Source organism: Phoca vitulina, unplaced genomic scaffold (genome assembly GCF_004348235.1).
Source record: "Phoca vitulina isolate PV1807 unplaced genomic scaffold, GSC_HSeal_1.0 scaffold10, whole genome shotgun sequence".
In the NCBI taxonomy this organism is placed as follows: domain Eukaryota; kingdom Metazoa; phylum Chordata; class Mammalia; order Carnivora; family Phocidae; genus Phoca; species Phoca vitulina.
The window spans coordinates 24,388,383-24,414,908 of NW_022589713.1; the positions used below are offsets into that span (position 1 = coordinate 24,388,383).

General features: G+C 43.9%; 1 protein-coding gene across 2 annotated transcripts in view; it reads left to right on the top strand.

Annotated features, from left to right (window-relative positions):
• The first annotated feature begins 955 nt into the window (after positions 1 to 955).
• Positions 956 to 26,526, top strand: part of CPNE4 (copine 4) — a 479,148-nt gene continuing 453,577 nt past the window's right edge. Inside the window, exon 1 of one of the 2 annotated variants that reach the window (XM_032408703.1) lies at positions 956 to 1,104. In XM_032408703.1, coding sequence (XP_032264594.1) covers positions 1,052 to 1,104 — 53 coding nt within the window. In that variant the 5' untranslated portion in view covers positions 956 to 1,051. Of the gene's footprint in view, positions 1,105 to 3,636; positions 4,079 to 26,526 lie in introns of those variants that run through there. The other variant, XM_032408704.1, reaches the window with a different exon arrangement.

Here is a 26,526-nt window from a genome sequence, read left to right on the forward strand (position 1 = left end):
CTAGAGTTCAGTTCAAATACGTTCTTTTCATCATGAGGAGACTGAGGCTTAGAGGGGTGACTGAGAGGCTTAATTAGGAGATAAATGGGATAACCTGCTCTGAAATAATAGCTGATTTCGTGTCTTTTCAAACATCACCTGTGGTAAAATGCAAAATCTCAGAAAATGCTCTCTGCCTCCTTTTTTTTTAAGGTAATGAAGAAAAGCTAGAGGGATTTTGATGCCACCTATTGGTAGACAAAAGTAGAAGGCACCCCTTCTAGCATAGCTTGTTCCTGATGGGTGAGGCACCAGAGGTCATACAGGGTGCCATCTAGAAGAAGCACCGTGGAAGGTCTGATCCCTGTGTCAGCTTGGGACAGGTGTATCACTTCTCTCTTGACTCTTAGCATCCTAGAAGGGCTTTCTTAGAGCTTTCCTTTCTGCTTTCCAGTAATACAACCTGTCTCGGGCATATACAGAAACACAGAGGAAGACCTATCAGTCAGTTTTCAAAATCACATTAAAAAAAAAAAAAAAGAACACATTTTTTTGAGCTATAAATAAATCTGGGGGGGGGGAATGCAAGGTTTTTATTTGATCCAAAGCCTCAAAAATAAATCCTGTTATTTACAGCCATCCCTTTGACTCGTTGAATATGTAACCATCCTACAGCTTGAAAGAAAAAAAGAAAACAGAAATTCAATTTCAAAACAAAATGCTCACACCCTGACTCACTCAGGGAAGGATCCAGGGTTTTTAATGCAGGGCACTGACTCTCTGCCTGTTTTTCCCCTTCATCATCTGCTACCCTTAAAAAAATGGTATCAACTGCATTGGTAAGAATCCTCATTTCTTCCCTTTTGTTCCCTGGCTCCATTCCAGCATTTCCCTTGTCACATTGATGGGTGGGGTGCCTTTCATATTGGCATAGGACAGTGAGTGGATGTCTCCCCTTATGTTATCAAACAGAGACCCGAGAGTGAATCTACTCAGAGCTGGAGCCTCCTTCGCGGCTTGGGAACACCAGGGACACCGTGACTCTGTGGCTTGGATTTAGATAATTTTGACTATGGCTGTAGGACCCAGCAGCTCAGAATCCATGAAAAGGAGAGTTGGAAGGAGGTGAGTGATACAAATAACGGGATGTCGATGTCACAATTGTTGAAGGGACTCTGGCTGGTGAGCAACTTGCTGTGGGGGCAGTAATTGCAACCACAGTTCATTAGCTGGTTATATATCTTCATTTAGAGAGGAGCTGTTGATTTCGGACGAGAGGTGGGAGTAAATTCTCCTTTATGTGCCCTGCGAAGAGTCTCTTTGCATTTACCTTCAGTGTCATGCCTTGAAAAAAAAAATCCAAGTTTCTGGAAAAAAGCTGCACGTGTGTTCTGCACACTGACTTGAAGGCGACTGTTTGTGTCTAATTAGGGATCTGAAGCCTGCTGGCAGGGGAAACCATATTTGTCATAAGTTGTGGCATTGCATTTAGTTTGTGTGTCTGTGCTTTTAACATGGGGGCCAGAGATGATTGTATTGGATTCTTCCCTATGGGTTCTGACTCTATTCTGCTCCATGGTTCATGTGTTTAGCCAATCTCACTTGTGCCTTCAGAGCCTGCTTCCACTAATACTCCCTGTTCTCTCATTACCTCGTTATATTCCCTAGTCTGGGCTTTCTGACCACTGAAACCCCAGGTTTGTTGTAGATATCATAAAACCTACTTGGGCAGACTGTGGAGAAAATTAGATGGGACGGTCAATAGAGTGCCCAACAGATTTCCTGGAAATAGTACATGCTCAGCACATCTTAATTCCTTTTCTCTCATAAGAGGTTTGTATTACATGATTTCTAAGGTATTTTTTTAAATTTAATTTAACAAATGCTTATTGACTACCTGCTAAGTAACAGACATCGAACTAGGCATCGGGGTCACAATCACAAACAAGACAACAAAACAGACCTTCACTTCATGGGACTTAAATTTCAGGGAACAAAATCAACATGCAAAGAAACGCATAATCACTTTCCTTTTTTTCCTCATAAGGAAAACTTTGAACTTTGCAAGTTCAATCCAGTTCAAACTTCAAGTTCATTACCGAGGCTACTTCTTAATTAAACCTGAAATACTTTCTGACTTAATATTTTCATATTTAGTAAACATAGGCTGATTTTGCCTACTCAGCATTGATTTCCTCCCCCCCCCCCCCCCCCCCCCACCTCCCGGTAGGAAGATCTTGAAACTATAATGGAGAACCATCCCTATGTTCACTCTGAGTTGATGTGGATCAGGGGGTGCTCCACTCTGGCTCCAGGAGTGCTATAGAGCACACTGAATGCTCCCAGACACTGTGGAAGGCCTGGTCCTTCAGTGCGATCCGATATCCCAGGGTACATTGATTGGCTTATGTTTAGCCACATGACCCAAGTTTTTCAAATCAAAGTGAATCAAAGGAGTTTCGGTGTACAGGCAAGCTCCCTAAGATCCTAGGGTCAATGTTTAGTGTTATCCTACTTCAGGAGATCTTGAGAGGTGAGCTGAGGGAAGAAATATATTACTATTTTTTTTCTTTCTGAAGGCTCTTCCCCTGCATCTCAAACATCTTCCTAATTGCCTCTATAGAACCATTAGTGGGGCACCTGCTCCTTATTGCATTATTTCTCTGTCTCTGCCCTTTGAAATTGAGAACTCAGTGGTTGGTGAAATGTTCTTGGCTGATAACCTCTTCACATGAAGAGCGGTCTTGTTAAGAGGATGGGGAGGAAGAGCAGCCTACCTCCCTGCATTCCTGTCTATGTTATATTGTAACATCCTCCATGTCCATCCCAATGTCAGAGACAGCCCTTTTTCTAACCCTAAGGATTTTGAAGTCCAATATGTGATTCTGACAATACCTGAGAGATATGGTGTGGTAATATGCTGACAGAATAGTTGTCTAGTTTATCTGCTGTTGCAGAAACAATCAGACACAATGCACAGTAAGTCCTTCTATTGCTCATTTATCTGAATTTGACTTTGAATAAGTTTTGGAACAGGAAAGCCATACTTGCTTCCTAAAGTGCTTCATAACATGTGGCAGCGGTTACCCCTTACATAAGACAGCATGTTTCTATTTTTAAACATAGTACTCTCTAAGTTAATTTATTTATCTTATACTTATTTGTGAGATGGATGTATTCAGGAACACGTATGATGAAGAAAAGCCTCCTCCATTCAATTATTCATGCATTTACTTACTAAAAAAAATAAATATTCGGCTCCTACCATATGCCAGGCACTTTTGTGCAACCCTGAAGATACAGAAGTGGGCAATATCATATCTTCATCTTTGGTGGCAGTTGAGCTTCCATCCAAGAAGTTTCCTTGAATGCGTGCAAAAAGAAGTATCACTCCCACCCCCTCCCAGATATTATCGCTTTATTCTGAAGTGGAGATGAGGTCTAAGCACTTGGAGAACTCAGTTACGGTCCCCAGGACCCGGGCATGAGCGACAGAGCCCAGCGGGGAGCACGCCTCCCCCCCCCCCCCCCCAGTGCCAGCGCTGGGCGGGGCCGCGGACTCGCGTTCCCGGGGCAGTGCTCGCCTCCGCCGGAACCCCCCCAGGGGGCGCTCGCGCCGAGGTTTCCCAACTAGTATCTCGCCGGTTGCTGGGCGCATGGGTTTCGTCAGAAGGTGGAAATCTCTCTGAGAAGCTGCCATCTCCCCGCCACCCTCGCGTCCCCGTCTCTTCCTCCCTTCCTTCCTCCCGTCTCCTCTCCGTTCCCTCCCGCTTCCTCCCCGTACCTTCCACTTAACTCTCTGAGTTTACTGAGAGCTCAGCCTCCACCTCCAACATTTCCACCCTTTCCCCAGCCCCCAGCTCCAAGGATGGAGTCCGGGTTTCCGGAGAGACCAAACTCCCCTCTCAGCATCTTTCCCGTCCGCTGTTGCTAAACTGGCCTGAGAGGACGAGGGGGGAGGGCGTCCAACCCCCTCACACCACCACCAACTACACCACCAACCACCTCCACTTCAAAGCCGGATTCTGCATCTTAGGGGTAGGACAGACCTCGTCCCAGGCTCGATTCTCTTCCTACTCTTCGAGGTTGGCACCTCCAGGTAAGTAGATGCCAACTCTGCATTCCTGTGTTCTTGGGGCGCTACGATGGCAAAGTCCTTTGGGGCTGCTGCGTAGCAAGACCAACTTTTGAGATGCGCTGGGTTTCGCTCAGATTTGCTTGCTTCTCATTGCTGTTGTTGTTTTAAAGAAGCAGCTACGAGCACAGTCTTTAATCCGAGGGAACTTTCATCTCCTGCATCTCGTCTTCCGCTGTCCGCGCAACTCGCCCGGGTGGGGTGGGGCGCGCGTGGTGGGGAGCAAGCCTGCGGAGGGGACCGCAGCTCGCCCGCCGGGGAGCCGGTCCTGCAAGTGGTGGAGGGGGGAGGGCATTGCTGTTTTAGAAATCGGGGAGGGGGATGGGAGCAGAGTCCTGGCTGAAGTTGCAGCACCTCTGACAGTGAGAAAGCTGTGGGAGATTGTAGCGGTGGCCAGTGGCTTTACCTAGCTGCTGTTGGAGTTAGCCTCCCAACCTCCTTCCTCCACCCCACTTACAATAGGTCCCAATAGTATGTAATTGTGGCCGGGCCTCTCGGGCTTAAAACTAATCAGTAGGCTTGTAAGTCCCTTGGTTCAGCCAAGTCCCTCAACGCTCCTTCTGTTAGATAAAGTAGCCATGAGGGAAAGGGGGCCAGGGGTGGGACTGGTGGGGACTACCGAAGCGCTAGCCACGGCCAATTAAAGAGATCGGGACCCCTTGTGGGATCACAGAAGCCCGTGGATTGTTAGGGCGGAATCCAGGGAGACAATTCGGAGGTGATCCATGCCAAATCTGAGTGTTGATGATCATCCAGTGGGGAGCTGGCTGAAATACTCTTAGGAAGATGCACTCCTTCCCCTTCAAAGAAGTGGGTGGGCTTTAAGTCTCCAGTTCCCATCCTGCCCTCCAGATCCAACCGCGCCCCCCGTTGTCCTTGCAAGACTGGCTTCCAGTCCCAGAACTTGGGAGGCTCCAGGAAATAGCACAGACTGCAGAGGTGATTCCTGGGGCACGAGTTTAGGAAATGCGTGCCCTGGGGGTTCCGGAGGTGGAGGGAGGAAAGAAGAGCAGAGTAGTGGGGGTGGGTGAGGTAGGGAGGGTGAGTGTCCTCGGAAACTTTGCAAGAGAAATATCTGGAGAGAACATCCCTACCCCCCCCCCCCCCCCCATCACACATATTGATCCACTGATGCTGTAGTGTTTCAGTGCCTTTTGGGAGGAGATTTCTCCGTTCCTCTGCACCTGTGTTCAAAACTATGCAATATCAACCCTCATTCTCTTGTTTCTTCTTGTTGCTTTGCCAGGGATTTTTAAAGCACTTCTCTGATTGTTCTTGGCTCACGTGGTTTTCGTTTTCCTAAACAGCATTTTTGAGCGGTCCAAGGTATTTTACGTGTTCTTAAACTGAGACTAAAGCCAGTAGTCTTAGGGAAAAATCCTCTTAACTTCAAATGAAATATTCTTTTCTCCCCATTCCTTCCTTCGACTGCCCTCTTAACAATCCCTATTCTCAAAGATGCTTGTAGGGTGTTGTTTTTGTTTTTTGTTTTTTTGGCTTTACGTCAAAAGAACCCCTTCCCCCAGAAAAACCAACTTTCCTAGAGCATAGATGTTCTGAATCCATGTCAGTGTTTTGTAGTTAGTATACACTGGTTAAGCTGCATTAGCACATCCCCTCAAGAGCTAGGGGCAAGCAAGAATTTTACTTATTTGATGCCCTTCAAGTTTAGGAAGGTCCCACTTTTTATTACTCAGCAGATAAGACAGCGCTCAGGATGGCTATTGCTGTGATTAGATAACTTCCGATGTTTTCATTTCCCTTACTGAGCTGCCATTTCTAGGTTAAATTCATTTTATTGGCTTGTCTATTTTTAAAGAGAGACTGACAGAGTTGCTCTAGCAGATCAGGTGTCTGAGCTCGGAGTAAGTCAAAGGTACTCACATGTAGGGAAGTGGATCAAAATAGGAAGGTTGGCAAATACAGATAGGACACCTGTGTTATTGTGCATACTAATGAAGGCCAGAATCTTCTCATTTATCTCTGATGGGAAGATTCTGACAGCTTCACAAGATCAAACTCAAATCACATCAAAACTAGGTGATATCCCCTGAACATTACATAAAAGGAAATATCAGTCCATAGCAGGAGTGGGTGTTGAATGCTGGGCAGTTTTGAATGGTTGGGTGAGGAGAGCTTGCCTATAATGGAACCAAAGGTCTACTCATGTGTTACCATGTGAAAACTCTCTTGGCCATCAAACTTAACACCTTTCCCGTGAGTGGTCAGCCTCATTTTTATCCTTCCAGACACACTCCTAGTATAATTTATTGGAAATAGGCACAGATGGGGTCCAGTTTGAGTTTCCCAGCATGAGACAACCACTTTACTAGAGCTTCTAAGTATTTCTTTAAAAACAGTAGTTCTGAGGTTTGTGCATTGTTTTTTAATTGTACTTAAAAGACTTCCTGTTTATCTCCAGGTCTCTGGTAGCAACATGGCATTTTGCTTGAATCATTGATTTTTTTTAGGGTAATCCTGCTTTTAGAGGTTTTAATTAAAAGGTCTCTTGTATTAAGTGATCTGCATGTGGATTTCTGATTAGAACATACCTCATTCTAGTTAGTAGGAAAAAAGGTGTTATCTGTTTCCAAAGAAGTTTTATGTGGTATTCCAAAAACTAGAAGCTTTGATTCTTCCTATCATCAGATTTTTTGAGTCCACCGTGACTAAAAACCTTAAGATTATAGTGACTATAAAAAATAACCACAGAGAAAAAAGAGGGTCAATAGTGGAATCTTTATTCTCATCTGTGTTTGAATCTTTTGGAACCCAACTGAATGTTTTTATATGGTTTGCACCAAGCCTTTTTATGTACCCTGAAATATAACACTCTGGATCATTATGACCACCTTTATTCACATAAAGGATTTTTCCATTTGGAGGCAAACATGTTGGAGGTGAACAGTTGATATTATGTGTCATTAATGCCCCACACTTTCAGGGGGATCTGAATGTGGAACAAAGAGTGAGAAGAGCACTTTGATGGCATCAACCTGACAGATTGGGAAAAAGGCTCTACACTAATTGGGAAAGTCACTTCATGAATCTTTGTATTTTTTAACCAGATATATGGCCAGAAGATCTGTATTTCATTCATTTTGAAGAAGAAAAAGGCTAAATTTGTTCTCTATATTTGATCTTTCCATTTTTGTCTTGTTAATATTTTAAAACAAAACAAAAACCCCTTTGGATCCATACAGTCACCCAAAGTCATATTGCCTTGGCAACGGTAGCCAGTACACCAGAGTCACAAAATAGCAAGACAGGAAATGCATTTAAAATGAAAATGTCACATGGTTCAAGGCCATCCTACAGTGCACCAGAACTGACCTTCCAGCCTATAATAATAGAGTTGCATTTGACTCTGCCTTTCTCCTGATTGAATATAGATGATAAAGAACAGATTACAGGACTTTAATTTTTTTTAGGATGTCCTAAAAATTCTATAATGGTTTTTCTTTTGAGGGAAGCATGTTATATAAATAAGTGGGTTGGAGTTAAAAATCCATTCTTTGGATAAGATGTTTATGTGGAGGTTGGTGGAAGTCCAAAATCAAGCTCAATAAATGGATCAGGCATGATGTGCTGTCTTTTGTATAATATTGGAAGTAGACGATAGATAGTAAAGCCTCAATTAGCACTGAATTCACTGAGTGGATATCTGCTACCACGTGTGACTGTGTAATAAAGACATCATAGTGCCTACATATACTTTCCGTCTTTTCTGCACTAAGAATCTCATTTATGTGGGAGCTTTCTGTTTAGTCTATGAATTACTAAATATATATGATATAGTATATGTTTTTCCTAAGTTGGCAAAGCCCGGAAAGTCCTTTCTTTGGCTCTCGTATTCTTTGGAAGTCTCTTGACAACCACTAGCTTTTAGATCAGTAAATATTGAAGGGTTGAAGGCCAGTTTTGAAAAGTAGAAGAAAGTGGTAAGGATGCCTTATCTGGGAAGGTTTATTCCAGTTCTCTGATCTTAGTACACTCCTAGGGGTGGGGGAGCCAACTTAGAGTTGGCCTGTGGTAGGCTCATTTTTAAACTGTGAGCAGCAACTTTATTGCTTTGAATCTGTGACTCTCCGAACTGGAAGAGAGCTTGGGGATCATCTGTTGACAACAGCTGTTTAATTTGACAGATGTGGAAACGAAACCTCAGAGAGGTGACTTGCTCAAGATCAGGGGATTCACTCAACAACTCCCCCCCCACCCCCCCGCCGATGACTCCTTTCTCTTTATAGAGACTCAAGTTCCCTGGAGGTAATTACCGTGGTGGTGCCAGTCTCTGGTGCCACGGGCACTGATAATTTTTACTGAGTTGAGGATAGTGGGGTGGGCGGCTCCTGCCTCCATTGGAGTGTTTTGGGGAGCAGGCTTGGGACTTAACAACTTTGCTCTCTCTTGGAGCCAATGCAGTATTTACCCAGTAGATGTGATTAAATTTGTACAAAATCATTGTCTGTAGCCATCTCTGTTAATGTGCATGTTTTGTGAAGAATTGTTCATGCACAGTCTTGGTTTTCTATTTTAAATGTCGTAATTGAATCAATAAAATAAACAGATTTTATGAGTGTTTACACTTCCAGGAACTCACAGGGGAATCTTTTATTCTGTTTTAAATTAAAGGTCCATTCAGAAAGAACAAACTCTAAAATGTTGTTTTTCCGTCTTTGGCTCAAAACATAATATTTCTAACTTTGTATTTCGTATTACTTAAAAAAACTAGAAACATTTCTCCTTGGAAACATCAGGGGAAAAATACAGTATTTCAGGTTAAACCTAGAACCCTTCTCAGGTTTAAGGTGTTTTGACTTAAAGACCTTCCTTATCCAAGAGATTTCAAACCTCTGCAGGACAATTCATTACGCTTTGAGGGAGAGGAGGAACAAAATTAGGCTAGCAGGGGTCCAAGGTGAGGGCCCGCCCCGGTCGCTGTTGAGGCAAGGGGGAAGGGCTGGAGAGAGTTGGCTTTAGAGAGGACGGTCGCTAGAGGGCGCCGGAGCACCGGCAGAGCCCACCTCCTGGGACCATGAACCCGACTTCTAGGCTCAGCAATGGGGTTTGTCTGAACCCAAAAGATGTGCTCAGGTATGAAGTATTGGTTTTCCCGGCGTCTCTTACTCTCCAGTCCAAATTGCCTCGCTACAGAGAGAAGACAAAAGATGTTGCCTTCAGAATCCGGTGGGGGCGCTTCCAGTGCCCGCTTGGGTTGCCCAGTAGCTGGACAGCCTGCCTGCTCTTACTCAGCAGGACGGACTGTCCTGAGTCTGCCTGCCCTCTGTTTCCTCACAGTGGGGCCTCTTACCAGTGGAAGAACTCTGGATTCAAAAACACCTGGTTTGAATTGGGGGCTTACAGTTTTCAAGCTGCAGACAGAGTAAATTACTTCACCTGCGTGAGTGTTAGCATCCAGAAAATGGGGCTGGTAGTGTTTGTGAATGTGGAATGTTTAAAAGCGTCCAGTATTTTAGTGGGCAGGCAAATGCTAGCTCCTGTGTTCCTTCTCTTAAGAGTTCCTCCAAAACTTCATCCTTTCCTTTCCATCTGAGCTTTTTTCTCCCCTCTCCACACCCCCACCCCCTCAGCAGAAGGGTCTCATTTGTCCATCTGTTGAATAATAATGGATCACAGCCTTTATGTTAGGCACTGGGGATAAACGTGATGTTTATATCTTTGGAACTGGCAGGCTTGAGGGATAGACAGGTGCGTGAGAACAGACATTGAAACCCGTGGAGGTTAAGTGTGAGGAGAGAAAGAGGAAGTTATGTGGGTTGAGAGACAAGGGAATCATTTGCTTTGCCTCAGAGAACCTGGGAAATGGTCCCTCAAGTCCTTTATACTCAGCTGTTTTTGCTTCTCCCTGGATGTCAAGGAACCTGGTCAGGGGAGGGTGATTCTGAAGGAGAGGAAGGACTGGGGTCGGGGGAAATCTCACTCAGTGTGCACTTAAGTTTGCGTGTATGTTTAGCAGTGCTGATGGAGGTTCTTAAATCCAGTCAGCTCGTACCACCACCCTGTGTATTTTAGCTTCATCTATATCATAAGATAAATGCCTATATAATTGACTTAATCCATTTGAAGAGGAAAATGATTTTTAAAGGAATCATGAAAGAAGTATAACAACACAACAAGGAACTCATCACTAACGGGTGGGTCTGGAACAATCTAAATAAGGATTCTGTTCTTAAAGTATTGAAAGGTGTATTCAATATAAATATCAATAAAAATGAAAAATAATAAGGGTCATAGTAGAATGGTTAAAAGAAATGTTTTATCATTATCCTTCAAGTGGCAGAAAAGCTTTTAAGTTATTCGAAGACCCTGGGGCACAGGGTACCTGATTTGATGTCTTTGTTATATTTTGTACAGTTGTTTCAACAAGTAACTTAGGGACAAAAATTCCAGTGACAAAATGGAGAAGTCAAGGAGGTTTGTCTATGAGATCTTGTGGATGTGGCACCAGGGGTGGGCACCTTGGGCCTCGTGTGTTAATTTTCTCTGACTAGGTAGGCTGCAGAGTTCCTAGAGTCCATGGTTGGAATTCTGTGACTTGACAGATTGTCTATCATGTTGGAGGAAAGTCCTGATAAGAGGAAAAGGGTAGAAATAGCTGGTTTGGAGCAGGAGGGGTGGGTGAATAACATTCATCAAAGCTCATGGCCCGATTTGAATTTTATAGAGACAGGAAAGTAAATGCTTCTTATGGAATCAGAGAATGTGAGAGCCTGACAATCCTATCAAATTAGGTATAGCCCTTTCCTGTTTTCCAGATGAAAAAACTGAGGCCCAGCAGGGTGAAATCACTGAGGCAGGCTGTTTGGTAGTTGAGTTAGGGCAAGACAGAGGATTCCGCACCCTTTGCCCTGGCCCCATGCTGCATGCATCTTTCCTTCCACTTCGTGCTTCACAGGAGCAGGACTGTCCCTATCTTGGTCACTGCTGGACCCCAAACAGGGCCAGGCATCCAGCCATTGTTCAAACAGTTCTGGTTGACTGCGTGGACAATGTTACTTCCTTCTTCCTCAGTCTTATTTAGGAGTGTGCCAAGAAATCACTAGGTTGCAATGCAATTTGGTAAAGACAAATATTTGCCCGAGTTTTGTTAGGATGTGGGCTTCAGCTTTGAAGGTAAACAGACTTTGTTCGAATTCTGGCTTTGCCACTCAATAGCTGTTTGGCTTTGGGAAAATTACCAAATCTCTCTGAGCCTTATTTCCTTGTTTGTAAAAATGCGGATAAAGCAGAGGACCTGCATCATAGGTGTGCACTAAGTGTTACTTTTTTCTTAGCCTCCCACTCCTCCTCTCCATTGTTCCCAGAGAAGATTTAAAGGAGGATACAGTACCTTTTCAAAAGTGATTTTAATTTCAGATAATACCCATTTATCTTGCATAAAAAATAAAATTCCACTGTATAAACATAAACACATATGTAATCACTACAAATACATATTCTGTGGGTTAGATATCATTAGTCCCATATTATAAATAATTGGGTCAATGCTGAAGCACTAGCAACAGGGGAGGATTCAAATCTAGGGTGTCCCCACTCCAATTCCAAAGCTACGGTGTTTTGTTCAAATCCCTATTTCCTATGATCTTTGTTTCTTACCCATCCTTCTACAGCTGCTTCTCTCACGAAGGCTCAGATCCCCTTTTTCACGTGCTCCCACGGCTTGCCTGGGCTCTAGCCCCTGCCCTGTAATGTCACCAGACATGGCTGGGTCCACTCTGGCATATCACAAGCTTTTCTGGGTAGCAGTTGTATAGTGCACTTCTTGCAATAACTCCTGAGTGCCTAGAACCTTCTGGAACATAGATGACCCTCTCTCACCCAGTGTGCGTGCCCACTCCCTTAGCACGTCTCCTGCGTGAGGCCAGGTTGGTGGGTGGCTACAGTATACATTGAACTTAATTCAAAATCAATTCTACACCCTCTCTCATTTATTAAACATGTTCTCACTGTATTTTGATTATTCTAAATTAATAATCTCATTTATATTTTGAATATAATCTAAATTAATGTTCGCAGTGGTATAGATATATTACTGTAGACATTGTATATGTAATGTAATATATATTGCACTTGATGAACAATTTATGGGATTCTTTGGGGGGAGGATTATTTTGACTCTGGGTGAGTTTTACTTCATTCATTGAATCATATCCCCTCCCTAAAATGCGCTCCATTATATTTACAAGGTTATACTCTGTGCTGTATATAGGTAGGTAGAACTTTTAGTGAAAAGCATAAATTTGTAGTCAGGCATTGGTGGGTTTGAATCCTAGCTCTGCTCCATGTCTTGAAGTTCAATTTCCACAGATGTAAAGTGAGTAATGGTAGTGCCCATAGCCTAGGATAGCGGTGAGCCTCGAAGGATACAGTGCATATCTGTAGTGCCCCAAGTGCCCATCGGATTGCAGGCACATGGAAATTACTCACATTGCAACTAGTACTGGCTGGTGGCACCCCTCACAGTTTAGAGCTTATGAGTGATTACCCTAATGGTAGTGGATTGCTATACTGCAAGGGAGCTGTGAAGACTGGGAGTCTGTTTATGAAGGTCTGATGGAAATCAGCAATGAAATGTACGCTCCCCATAGCTACCGCAGAGCCATTTACCTTTCTCCCCTCCCCCTTCCCTGTTCCCACCCACAAATTGTATGCCTAGCCACAGAGATGACTCAAGGGTTATGCTGGGGTTTCTCTAAGATAAAACCTCCTCTGTCCCTGCTGGTTCCAGCTTTATTTCAGATGCAGAGTATGTTTAGTGCTGGCCCCCAGATATACAGCCAGAATGCAAAATCAATCACACTGCCCTGCAAGGCCCAGCAACAGACATTTATTATAGTTGACTTTACGTATCATCTACCTTTGTTCAAAAAAGATTGCAGGCAGCCAGCAATAGACGTATTGGGTACTCTATCTGCTATCGAAGTCCAAAATGCTACTAGCCATAAAATACTCTTTTCAGAGAGACCAATGCAAGTCTCAAAGCTGTGGTTCTCACACTTGAGGACGAAATCAGAATCTCCTGGAAAACTTGTTACAACACAAATAGATGTCTCCTGGCCCCTGCCAGGTTCTGATTTGGTCGGTCTAGCATTGGAGCCAATTCATTTGTATCTCTGACAATTTCCCAGGTGAGGCTGATGCTCCTGGTTTGGGGACCACCCTTTGAGAACCAAGTCTTAAATATTCACTTCCTGTAGACAAGCTGTGCATTTTCTATCCTGTGTGGTACAACTGAGAACAGCATTAGTGGTAAAGAAAGGGCTCTGATATTTTCTGAGCCACTGTGACATTTGCGATATGCCAGGGACCTCACCGGTCACTTTATGCATATTATCTTATTTAATCCTCGCAACTGTCCAGCCTATCATGGATAGTTCTTAATTACTTATTGATTCATAATCAATTCATAATTATTTATTGAGACCCTATCATGTATCATGCCATGTGCTGTGTTAGGCTCAGGGGATCTGGAGGGACCATACAGACATAATCCTGACCTTGTGGATATCATGTTTCAGCAGGGAAACTTGCTTGAACAGAAAATTATAAGGGTAATTAGTCTGATCCATAGAAAATGGAAGTCCAGAGAAGCTGAGTAACTCAGCTAAGGTTACACAGCTAATGGGAGACAGAGGAGACAAAAACAAACTTGAAAACCACCTTACTCCAAAATGCATATTCTTTCCACTAAATCAGAAGTTCTTAGACTTTTTGGTCTTAGAGCCCCTTTCCACTCTCAAAAATTATTAAAGACCCCAGAAGAGCTTTTGTTTGTTTAGGTTAAATCTGTCCACATTTACTGTATTGGAAGTTAAAGTGGTTCACCTCTTGAGAACTGTTGCACTAAACCATGATGCCAATAGTACCATTTTTCTTAGATTCTCAACCCTAATTTGTTTCAATGACTTTTGTAGCCAGCAAAGATGTCTCATCTCCTCCTAAACTTTTTTTTTTTTTTTTTAGTACGGGAGCCTCTCTGAAGCCTTAGCCTATATTTCTAGTGATGGGAACTTCCTAAAGAAAAGGCTGACCTGCTTTGGAATTGCTTTCTTACATTTTTATGTGTGTCAGCATGTACGTGTATGCACATTTATGATAAGGAAAAGTGACAGTTAAACTGTCTATCCCAGACCAAACTGAGATGTGGTGGCTTTATTACTCATCGAAGGATCTCTATCCCAGCCGAGGGCATTTAGAAAGATACAGTTCATGCACGTTTGTGACATGTGTTACCTTCAGGGTTCCCCAGGGCACCTGCCACCGAAAGGGAAGCCCAAGGAAGAAGCTGAGGGCTCTCTCCTGCTGCCTCATTACTGTGGGAGGAAGAGATGAACGATTAGACTCCAGAGCTGTGGCCTTTGTGTCATGTTGGCAGCTGAGTTGTGTTTAACTGTGGGCTAATGACTGAAATACTGCCCCTTGCCATCATTTTTATTCATTATCTAACGGGAATGAGAAGTCCTAGTAGATACTTTCCTTTGGTGTGTAATGGTCCGTGGTTGTTCAGACACTGATGCTCCGGCCGACTCTTAATGCTTTATGGCATCGTTAAGTTTTACTAAGTAAAATCAACCAAATCAGAGCTGACATAACTCAGTGTGATTCTCAACTGATGATCAATGAATGAATTCAAATCTCTTTTTATTTTCATAGAAGCCAATGAACTAAGGGCGATGCTGCAGCAGGGTCAGGGCGGTGATTGAGATGTAGCAGATCCTTGGATGAGAAGTTGGAAAGAGGGTAAATCTTCCAGTCCTTTGACTGTTTGGTCTTTTTGACAGTGAACACCTGGATCACTGGTTCACAGGGACACTTTAAAAATGTTTATCCAGATGTTTGGTGTCACAGAGGCACGTCCCACAGCCAAAACAAACAAGTGGAAAAATGTGATGTGAGGTGCTCATTGTCATCTTCCTTAAAAGCCGAAATTTGACACGAAGCATTTCTATGAGTTGGCCAGAGGCAGCATGGATTCTTTCACATGGTGTCTCTGTGTAAAGGGCACATTCTGCTGGGTAATTATAACTTTGTAAAGGAATTCCCTTTCTGGAAAGCGGCAGTTGGAGGAGGGCCTAGGGCATAAATGAGCGTACTTGCCAGTCACGTCTTCTCTTCACGCACATCAAACGGGAGTCTGTGTGATATGTTCCATGAGGACCATCTCCTGGGAACCCTTTCAGCCAAGTTTTTGATGCTGTTTTTAAGTTGTGAGCTTTTTGCCCCAAATTCTCAAATTCAGACTCCATGGGTTCGGGTGAGCAACACACACTCACTCTCAGTGATGAACCCTGTTGGTTTTGCAGGTTGCTGGGGCCACTTTTGAGATCCCTTTTCTCTAAAGCAGACACAAACAGGGAAGGATGCTGGCCCCCTTCTCCTCACTCACCACCCCCACCCCACCCCCCTGCCCAGGGGAATGAACTCAGGGAAGATCAGACCTGCTTACTGACCCTTTGAGTCTGCCCTGCCAACCAAGCTAAGCAGCCCAACTTAGACTTGCCTCCAGCAGGAATGGATGGGAGTTATTGTCCATGGGGACAGAATGATGGGAATCTGCCTGATATCCTAGGAACGTCATCTTTCCTAAACTGGGGAGAAGAGATGATATCCAATCAGGAAGGCTCAGTGCTTGGTTACTTAGATGAAAACTTCTGTCCCTCTTTGCTTGGATGGGCAGGAGCAGTTCTATTTATGATTCCCGTTCCTTCCCTGTGTTTTGTGGATAGTTATAATAGCTGGTTATAGGTCCATTCTCTAAAACTCTTGTTCTGTGATTTTTCCTTTATATATACTTTATAACTTTTATGAATCTAAGGAAGGTTTGAGATTGAATATGACCTGATTAAGGCAAACTTAAGATCTGCAGCCCCAAAAGATCATTGTCAAATGAGACCCACTAAGGGCAAGTGTCAGAAAATACAGCCTGTGGGCCAAATCCAGCATGCAGACTTTTTTTGTAAATAAAGTTTTATTGGAACACAGTCACACCTGTTAATTGCCGATAGTTACTTTCATAATACAGTGCCAGAACCGAGTAGTTGTGACAGCAGACCGTATAGCCCACACAGCCTACTGTCTTGCTCTTTGTAGAAAAAGTTTGCCAGTTCCTGTACTTGGGACGTATTTCTATTTGGCCATCCCCAGATGGGAAACGTACATAGACTTAAAAGCACTAGGAGTATTACTCTGACATTTGGCCTTTAGACCAAATATCTAAATGATAGAATTTTGTTGCTATGCGTTGTGAAGATCTTGTACATAGTAGGTGCTTGTAGGATGAATAATGGGGAGTTTCTAGATGAATGGTTTATGGTCTGGGTTCCATTTCCCCATTTATAAAACCAAAGTATCTGATTTGATCTCTAAGGGTCCTTTTTACAGGACTATTTTACATATTAGAGAGAGAGAGAGGGGAGGCAAGACACCCTCAGTACCTTGCACCCCAGTCTGCCAAAGTGACAGCCACAGCTTCTTGAGTCACGCTCAGTCATATTAATTTAGCATCAGCTGGAATTATTACTCAGGGTCAAAAAGCATGACGGTTCACTATCACAGTATTATCAGGTGTCCTACATGGAGAGAGACATGCAGTTTAACAGTTGAGAGCATCAAAATCATGCTAAATACTTTTTCTGATCAGTTTATGGAGATGGGCTTGAACAACATGTTTATTGTTCACGTTCAGCAGCTCTTGGTATAATCTTGGGCACATACCAGATGTGCTTGATGTCCCTCTGCTCATGTACCAAAATCATAGGTGGAAATCACACTCCCTCTGGTTTCCAAAATTGCCCTACAGGGGGGTAGAGAGCTATTGATTGCCTACTTGGTGGGGGATGGAGGAGGGAGAGGTGATGGTAATCTCCTGGCTCTTACTGTCCTCCACCTCTGGGGGGAGGGGAATAAGAGCCGTGTCATCCTGGGAGAAGGGCTCATGCTCTGTGGTGTGATTTGGGTAGCCATCTCCTGCTTCAAAGCATACATTGTGCCCCTCTTTAGGAACTGGAGTTCCCACTGTCCCCTTTCCTGGGGACAGGGTTTCCATGTGCTCAGTTCCACAGATTTGACCAAGGGGTTATCATTTATTAATTCGTTCATTTGGGAGGGTGACATGCTGCCTTTGCTGAGATGCGAGCAGAGCCTCAGCCTCCGCATCCACATCCCAGGCTGCACCCGGGTTTCCTTTCGGGCACTCCCGCATCCAGAGCACTGGGTACGGATGGAGCAGCCCTGCCTGCCTCCCCTCATGGTAAGCGCCTTACTCACTGGCAGGTCCGACAGCTGAGAGCAAGCAGGATGGTGAGCAGCCCCGGGGGCTGAGGCGGGGAAAGCCGGCTCACAAGCTCTTGGCTTTCACAGGCAGGACCCAGACCACTTCCCATTCAGAAAGAAGAGGGGAGGAGGACCGGACAGGGCTGACACTGGCACCCTGCAGTTTGTACCACATTCTGACTCTGGCACCCCGAAGCTCCATGGGCAAAGGTGTGTTGCATGGAAAGACTGCCTTCTGGTCCTTCTGGCTGAAGAGCTGAATTTGTTCCTTTCTCGGATGTTAGTTTCCGAGAGCTCCTAATTAATTCTTAGAAGTTCTGAGAGCCATTAGTCTCAGGACTGGACGCAGAGTGTTTTTTGGTCTGCTGAAGTATGGCTAATGTAGCAGTTCAGTTAAAGTGGCAGGGTTGTGTCAAGAGAGAGCATTGAGGCACATTTCCTGAGCCTTGAGTTTCATACTGGTTGACTCTCATTCTGTTTTTTAAAGTAAGTGGACAGGGGCCCCTGGGTGGCTCAGTCAGGTAAGCGTCTGCCTTCAGCTCCTGGAGTCTCAGGATCGAGCCCTGAGTCAGGCTCCCTGCTCAGTGGGGAGCCTGCTCCTCCCTCTGCCCCTCCCCCTGCTTGTGCTCGTGCTCTCTCTCTCTCTCAAATAAAAAAATACAATCTTTAAAAAAAATAAAGTGGACAAATCATATGCATATGATTGTAAACATTCCTTATTCCTTTATATGTGTATCTTCATAGGTCCCAGTTACTGTATATTTACCTTCATTCATCAAATTTGTTTTTCAGAGGTAAGGTTACAGACTGATGCAATACCATGTCTTTTATTTTGAATCAAATTTATTCAAATCCTTCATCTAAAACAAGAGCTATCTGAGTATTTCTGCTACTCGCTACCTAGGGCTTAGATTTCATGTGCTATCAAGGCAAAGTCTTAAGAGTTAGAAGTTCCTTTGGGTAAGAGATGGCACTGTTTCTGCAGCTTGGAAATGAAGATGCTAATATCCAGCTTCACAAAATTGGACATAATTTAAAACTTTAACATACTTCCCTGCTTGCTTTATTTGTAAATGTTGATCCTGGCACGGAGAACCTCAGAGCTTTTCCTATTTTCTTGTTTCACATCTCCTTAGGAACATGCAAAAGGAAAGGTAATAAAGGACAATCTTTTCAAGATAAAACATGATTCATAAAGGTGACAGCCATGCCATATGTGAGCAGTGATTAACTGCTGCAGAGTCTGCTAACGGCTTTTTAAAAATAAAGTGATAAAGCAGATTTTCCCATTATTTTGTGTTTCGGTGCTTGCTCAAGTGCGTCGCCCTGATTTTTCTCGGCTTCATTTTATTCTGTAGCAATCGAATCACCCTTCATGTCCCTGCGGTGCTAATTTAGGGCTTAGTGAAATATTTCACATGTATCTCTGGTTATACTTCCAGTGATATTTTAAGTTTCAAGACGATATGGTGTATTACAACTGTAACCTCCTCTAAAACCGCTCATTTTATTTCTGTAGAGTGCGTTTGGATGGACAGAGGGAGAGCATTTCAAGGCTTGCTCATTTGGAATTGGTTTACTTTAATTTAGAGTTGTGATGGCAGTGGGCATGGGCTTAATGTGTCACAAGTTTAAATGGCCTTCCCCTGCCATCGCCAGCAGACACAGGCTGCAGGGCTGGTGGGTACGGACAGGCACAAAGACTGACCGTTCACCTCTGAGATGAGGGGTGGAAGGGGAGGAAAGCTCTTATTTTAAAATTCAGTTGTCATTTTAGTGAAATAGTTAATTCCTCATGAAATTCAGTTGTCTTTGGCAAACTAACCAGGCCTGCTTTTCCTGACTGATGAGTCCCCAGCCATTTGCCGTATATAGGGTGATAGTTTTAATCTTGTTTGGGTCACCATTCCCTTGGAGAATCTACTGAAAGCCATGGACTTTCTCACCTGAAAAGCAAACACACCTATTTGTACCCAAGTCTGTTGCTAATTTCAGGGGTTTACGGACATAGACCTTCTCCTTTTCCCATCAACAACCCCTTCATTGTCTCCTCAGTGGATATGTTTCCCAGGGCAAATTTCTTTTTAAAAAAGTATGTACATGAACATTTATAACGTTGTGGCATTTCTGTTAGAGGGAAAAGGGAACAGTGGAGCTGGAGACATCTTGGGAAGCCCGGCGCTGCCTGGGATCTTTTTTTGGGTTACCACAAAGAGCTGTGCATTTGTCAGGAGGTAGATTCTAGCCTTCCTGCATTGTCCAGGGCACAGTCCAGATTGAGTGTCTGGGTCTTCAGGGGTGGATGGAGGAGGCCCAATGGCAGCGCCTCAGGGGGTTGGTGGTGAAGGAGGCATGGCTGGATGCCGGTGAGTATCCTCAGAGGCACTCCCCTGCCCCCACCCCGTGGAGCCTCAGAGCCCTGATTCCCCGATGGGCTGCCCAGGGAGCCAGTGGACTGAGTGTGTCATGTGACACCTTGGCACAAATAAGAGGAGAAGACCTCCTACTGCAACTCCTGGTGGCCAGCCAGTAGTGCCTCAGGCTTCTGCCCGGACATCCTCCAGAGCTGTAAGCCCTGGGCCATGAAATGCAGCCTTCCTGGGGCTGACTTCCCAAGATCAGAGGCACTGTACCTGCAGGAGATGGTGGGTGCCGGCCAGTGAAGCAAATTGGTGTTGGAGGTGGTTTACATACAGCTTTATGCAGGAGCACCGACAAGCCTGGGACTAGGTGCTGGGCGCGCTGTAAGGCACCAAGAAATATTTTGGAACAAGAGATAATATAAAAATGGAAGATCCAGAAGTACAAGGGTAAGACTTGTCCTCTGCCCCTTCCTTTTCTTTTATTCTACCCTCCTTCCTCCCACCCTTTCTTCTGCTTTTCCGTTTTTCTTTCCACCCTTCCTTTCTTTCATTCTGCTCTTCTCCATCCTTCCCTCTTTCTTTCCCCTTCTTACTTTCTTCCCTTTTTATCATCCTTTTCTTCCATCCATTCTTCCTTTCCTGACATCCTTCCTTTAAATCAATAGATGTATCCAGGTGTCTCCCGGGTGCTGTTGGTTCTTAGCTTGCGTGGAATTCTGAGTCCCTCCCTGGTACAACAGGTCACCCTCATGCTACCATGGGGCATTTTTGTTCCGTATTACCTCTCCCCTACTCTTACCTTCCTTTTTCGTCTTCCTTAATCATTAGCATATGTTGAACACCTACCATGTGCAGTTTACTGCCTTAGAGAAAAACGCTAAAATAATTACGGACTTCCCTTTCAAGAGTGTTAAGATCAAAGTTAGGAATCAAGGCATGCGTATGTGAGAAGCCAAATAGTAGTGTAACAGTTATATGATGTCACAAAACAAGAATGTGAGATGATGTGAGACAGTGTCATTGCATCATTGTCAGATGTCAGATGTCAGAGCATCATTGCTAGGTAAGTGGAATGAGAGACATTCTGAGTTCAGGGAATGGAGCATTTTTTGTGAGGTGGATGGGTTTGGGGAAGTCTTAGAGAGAAGTAATGTAAACTGGGGTTTCAAAGAGGATTTTAATATTTAGAGAGGAGAAAATTTCAGTCCAGGAAGGGAGACTGATGTAAGTAAAAGCTCAGCATCCCCTCCCCCCACCCCCCGTCTTCCTTTTCCAAGGGAAAGTTCCAGGGGTAGCTGTTTTCCTCTCTTCCAACTCCTTTGGCTTCTCCTCTCCTGAGCACACTGCCTTCTCCAATCTAGTTTCCATATTTACCCCCAGGTGCCACTTCTCTTCAGCTGGCAATGGGCTCAGGGAAATCATTCAGTTTATCTCAGACCCTGCCTTGATCAGTAGATTGGTCAGTTTATGCTGCATGTGAAGAGCCACTTGGAATGGAAGTCTGAATTGAGGAGAGAGCATTCGAGATGTATTTCCCAGTTGTGGTTGAAATCCCAGTCTTTAACTTTTGGCAGCTGTTGGGTGAGCCAAAGTGCCACTCTTAGGGTGAATGTCTGATGTGCTGGAGATCTCAGAGAGCCAGGAAGTCAAAGATCTCAGTTGGAATTCCTGGTGTGGCTGATCCAGTATGGTAGAGTCCAATCCAGGATGCAGTGTTTGGCATGTTGTTAGATTTTTGTTTGCTTTTTATTGCAGTGGCTCAGGGTCACTAGGATCTTAGAGATTGTCTTGACTTTTACACTGTTCAATCTTATACGTCAGGAAACTCTCCTGTTTTTCTTGCTCCTTGATATGTACATTTAACCTGTGTTCTTGGATGTTTCCATAGTAAATGTATGTCTTATGAGTTGAAACCAATTCATAGTATTTATTTCCAGTATCTCCAATCCATGAAGGAGTATTTTATTTTCAGGTGCCTGATGAGCCCTGATCCTAGCCTGATGTCTGGCTCTTTCCTGGCAGTGACTTGAATGAAATCTGACTGATACACTCTGGTGAAGTTCAAGATTCTAAATTTGTTCCTGCTGAGGCTGGCATTTCTCTGTGATTGTTCCATGCGATGCATTTAACAGTTTACCCTCATTGGCAGCATTCCTTAGGAGATATAGGATGGCTGGAATCCCCTCACCTTGTGCCTTTTGATTTTTGCCCTTAAGTAAAGGAAATAATCCCTTTGTCAAATATTTTCTGGCTCCTCAAAAAAGATATTTTCTCACTGGTACATTACAGCTGATTATTGGAAAGTTCATATTCAGGTGTCATATATGTCGTGTGTGTGTGTGTGTGTGTGTGTATGTGTCTGGGAGTTAGAGTGTGTGTGTGTGTGTGTGTGTGTCTGGGAGTTAGAGTGTGTGTGTGTGTGTGTGTGTGTGTCTGGGAGTTAGAGTGTGTGTGTGTGTGTGTGTGTGTCTGGGAGTTAGAACATAGAATTCCTTTTCCCTCCAAGGACAGTGTGGTGATGCTTAGGGTCTATTCGATTTTTTTCCCCCTTCCTTCATCAGATGAAATATGGTTAAAAGGGTTATCTTGTAGCAGAAAGAGGCAAGATGGTCCTGGTGGTAAATGGAAGCCTCACTATAAGCTATCCTAGAATGGTATTGTCAAAAGGCAATTTTGAAATTTTTTAAAAAAGATTTTATTTATTTACTTGAAAGAGAGGGACAGAGAGAGAGCATAAGCAGGAGGAGAGGAAGAAGCAGACTTCCCACTGAGCAGGGGGCCTGACACGGGGCCCAATCCCAAGACTCCGGGACTGAGACCTGAGCGGAAGGCAGTTGCTTAACTGATTGGGCCACCCAGGTGCCCAATTTTGAAATGTTTTATTCAATTCCATGTTATAAATGAGGGAAACGTAGGTACAGAGAAATGTAGTAATTTGGGCCAAAGTGATTTGGACCAGATCTTTAGCAGATTAAAGAAAAACCAGAATATGAATAAAGATTCTCTGACTCTTGGAAATCATTTGATACACAGAATTTTTGTACCCTATTACCAAAATATGTTAGACAAAGAAAGCAATGATAAAGAAATTAAATATTTGATCAGTAGAATAAATCAAATAGTATTGTTTTACATTTCAGTAGGAGTGATTTAACAGAATTTTGAAGAAAGATTTTTAAAATGGAGGATAAAATATTTTTCAAGAATATAGAGGTCTTTCACAAAGATAGATAGGGTCTGTTTGAAAAATATTCTCATTTAAAAAAAGCAGTCAGACTTACTGCACACTCTCTCAATAACATGATATAATGACTTTGGAGGTATAGAATACTGAGCTAATTAAAAGCTATCCAATTGCTCGAAACTATTAAGTACTGTTTTGTGAAAGACAGAAGCCAAGAACACAATATATTAAAAGACAATAGAAGTGTGACCCTCCCTATATACCATGGGACGTAATCAAAACTATAATTAGACTACATTTCCTACTCCCAAATGCCAATGTTAGACAAGAAAAACAGATTAAAATAGCTTCTGAATCAAAAACATTAAAAAAAAAAAGAAAAGAAAAACCAAAATAATCTGGATATTGAGGAAGGAAAATCCAAGTGTTCTAATGAAGAAGGCCATCATTTCTAGCCCCTGCTAAGTAGAGCTTCTCCTCCTCTTCCTCCTCAGCTACCTCTAGTCTTCATCCCAATCACTGGGAAATTCAGAATGCTTGACCCCTGCATTCCCCAGAAGCGGGATCCTGGAGAGATGGGGAGATGGGGAGATGGGAGTGGGAGTTTGCCCTGGGGCCATTTTCTCTACCCTGTCCCCTTAGAGAAGGTTCTGAGAATACCTAGAGAGAGCATCATTTCCAGCTGTTGGCTTATTTCCAGGGCATTCCAGCCTGATGCTATTGAAAATGGGCTTTCTTAAACAGAGCTGCAGACCTGTCTCCTTATAGCTCTTTCAGTGGCATCCACCACTCTTAGAACTCGGCTCCCCTCTGAGAGGGGACAAGACAGTACAGTGTTGCCCACTTCAGGAGAGAGTGGCTCAGAATGAGTCTACTGGCAATCATGCACAATTTGGCTTAGCTTCAATTCGGACCTTGTTTTTTGTTTCTCATCTCTCAGAGTGACTACTGTCATTGGCCCCAAACATTTATTGATCACCTATATTGGTTGCATTATTAGAAGCAGTATTACACAGAAGTTAAGAGCACTGGCTCTGGAGCTGGGATACCAGGGTTCAAATCTGGACTCCATCACTTGCAGCTGCATGATTTTGGGCAAATTACTCAATCTCTTTGTGTCCCAGTTCCATTATTTGTCAGTGTGGAATAATAAAAATAGTGGGCCCTGAGTCATAGGTTGTTGTGAGGTTATTAAATGAGAAGGGCCTTAAAGCACTCTGAGTAATGCCTGACGTAGAACAATTGTTCCTTAGATGTTAGCAATTATTATTTTGACCTGTGGGGACACTGGGCAAGGGTATAATAATACTGAGAAGTACAAAATATGGTCCCTGTCCTGGAGGGACTATGGCATAATCTGGAAAACAGTATTTTTTACTCGTGAAGAAGGAATTGGTCTTGTGTTCTGCTCTCTAGTAAAGGATGAGTTGTTATGCCTGGGGGTGTACACTACCCTTCTCCCTCATAGTCTGGCAAGCATGGAGCAGAGCTCCCTGTTCCCTAAGAAAAGGTAAAGCCTGTAGTCATGTTAATGGCTTCCAGATCTTAGGCCTCTGAGAAATCCTCTTTAGGTTGGTGATACAGCCATATAATTGGCTAAAGAAATACAACATACATGAATTCTTAAATATGCTCCTGCTACCGAGGCCTTCTTTTTGGTGGTTGTACCCCTTTGGTGTCCTGAGAAAATGTAGAGGAGAGACCAGTCTGGTTTTCAGAGTCTTATACTAATTTATTAACCTCATGATGCCCAGACAGATGCCATGGGAACTAGCATTTGGGGCATATCTTAAAATGAAGCATCCATGCTCCAGATAAGTCCCTTCTCTTACTACATGATACCAGTCTCCTCTGTTTAATCTTCTTCCCAACTCCATGATAATCAAGGGTAGAATCAGAGTAAGGTTTTCCCACCCTTGCCATGTTGGGTTCTCATTTCTGTTTGTCTAGGAGCATCCCATCTTGGTGGCTTTAAAACCTGTCAATGAGCAGGGGCTAAGGTTATGCCCACCTCATGCTCAGTACCATCTAGAGCAGGGGATAGCAGACTGTGACCAATGAGTCCAATCTAGCTAACCACCAGTTTTTATAAATAAAGCTTTATTGGAACACAGCCACAATCATGAATTTGCATATTGTCTGTGGCTGATTTTGTGCTACAGTGGCAGAGTTGAGTAGTTGTGACAGAGACCATATGGCCTACAGAACCGAAGAAATGTGCTATCTGCCCTTTATATCAAAAGTCTGCTGACCCTTGACCTATAGATTAGACAGAGGAAGAGGGGGAAGTTTTTGTCCCGAGGCAATATAAGGAAGTTGACATCATCAGCTGGTTCCCATTCAGGAAAACTGATGTTGCTTAAGCTATAGTATATAATAACTCATCTAATTCCAACTGAAGGTGCCCCTAATAATGTGCCATGTTTTTCTCCTCACAAAAATCAAATGAAATACTCAGGAGGTGGGAAATTTAATGGGCTTCTCTGAAAAGATTTCCTGTTTTCATAGCTATGCCATGCTGGCTGTTACAATTTCAAAACAAAACCGTCCTTTGGGAGTTGACCTTGCTTATTTAAGTGTTGACTCTGAACTGGGTGATTGGGTTCCCTTTCCCCAGCTACGGGAGCCCCCTTACTCCTTTGAATGTGTTGAGTTTTTCTGGGCCACCAGCTCTGTCTGAAGTATCCTCAAGGAGCCCATACCATGGCAGGTTGTCTGCCTTTCCCCTTTCTGTCATTAAAGGGACCACAAGGAAGATGAATTGTGAATCCATTTTTTGACCAATAAGTCTTGTTTTGCAAGGACAACAGAGAATTCAGGAGCCACTCATTTTCCATATATAACGGACTCTACTAAGAAGTTGTCAGTCTGATCTCAGCTCTGTGACAACTCATTTTTGTGATTTTGGGCAAACTCCTTCCAAGAGCTTTTGCAGGGGATTGTTCAGTGCACAGTGAGACCTGTCTTGGCCCAAGATCTGGGCCACTTGCACTTGTCAGCCTGTGTATTCACCTTGGCTCAGGACTGCCTCCATCCAGATGGGTGCCATTTCTAATTTGCACAAAGGGACCTGATGGGCTAGTGGCAGTTCCTGGTCCCTTCTTTCTGAGCTTCAGTTTTACCAGCAAGGGGAAACTATGCTAGATGGTTTCCAAAGTATCTCTGAACTCTTTGATTTGAAGGCCTTTTGAGGCAGTCTGTGTGGCTGGCTAAGCACTTCTCTTCATGCTCTGTGGTGCTCCCCTGCCTGGGGTGCCTTTGAAGCCAGTAGGGAAAACCGCGCATGCCAGGAAATGGGGCTTGAGGAGAGGAGAGCTCCAGGGTTGCTCTGAGGACAGGGCTCTGAAGACTGGAGGTAACAGTGTTGGGCAAATGTTGGCTATGAGAGGTCAGAGGGGTGTTGGACCAAAGGCAGATGTGGCTAAGTCTGGCCTGATTCTGCTCAGTATTGGAACAGCAGAGAGAGACCAGAGCCCCTCTGGCTCCATGCAGAAGGAAAACACATGCCTGAGTCTCAGGTATCGATAGTCTCTTCTCTGTGACCAGATCATCACTGGGGTCAGGCTTGGCCT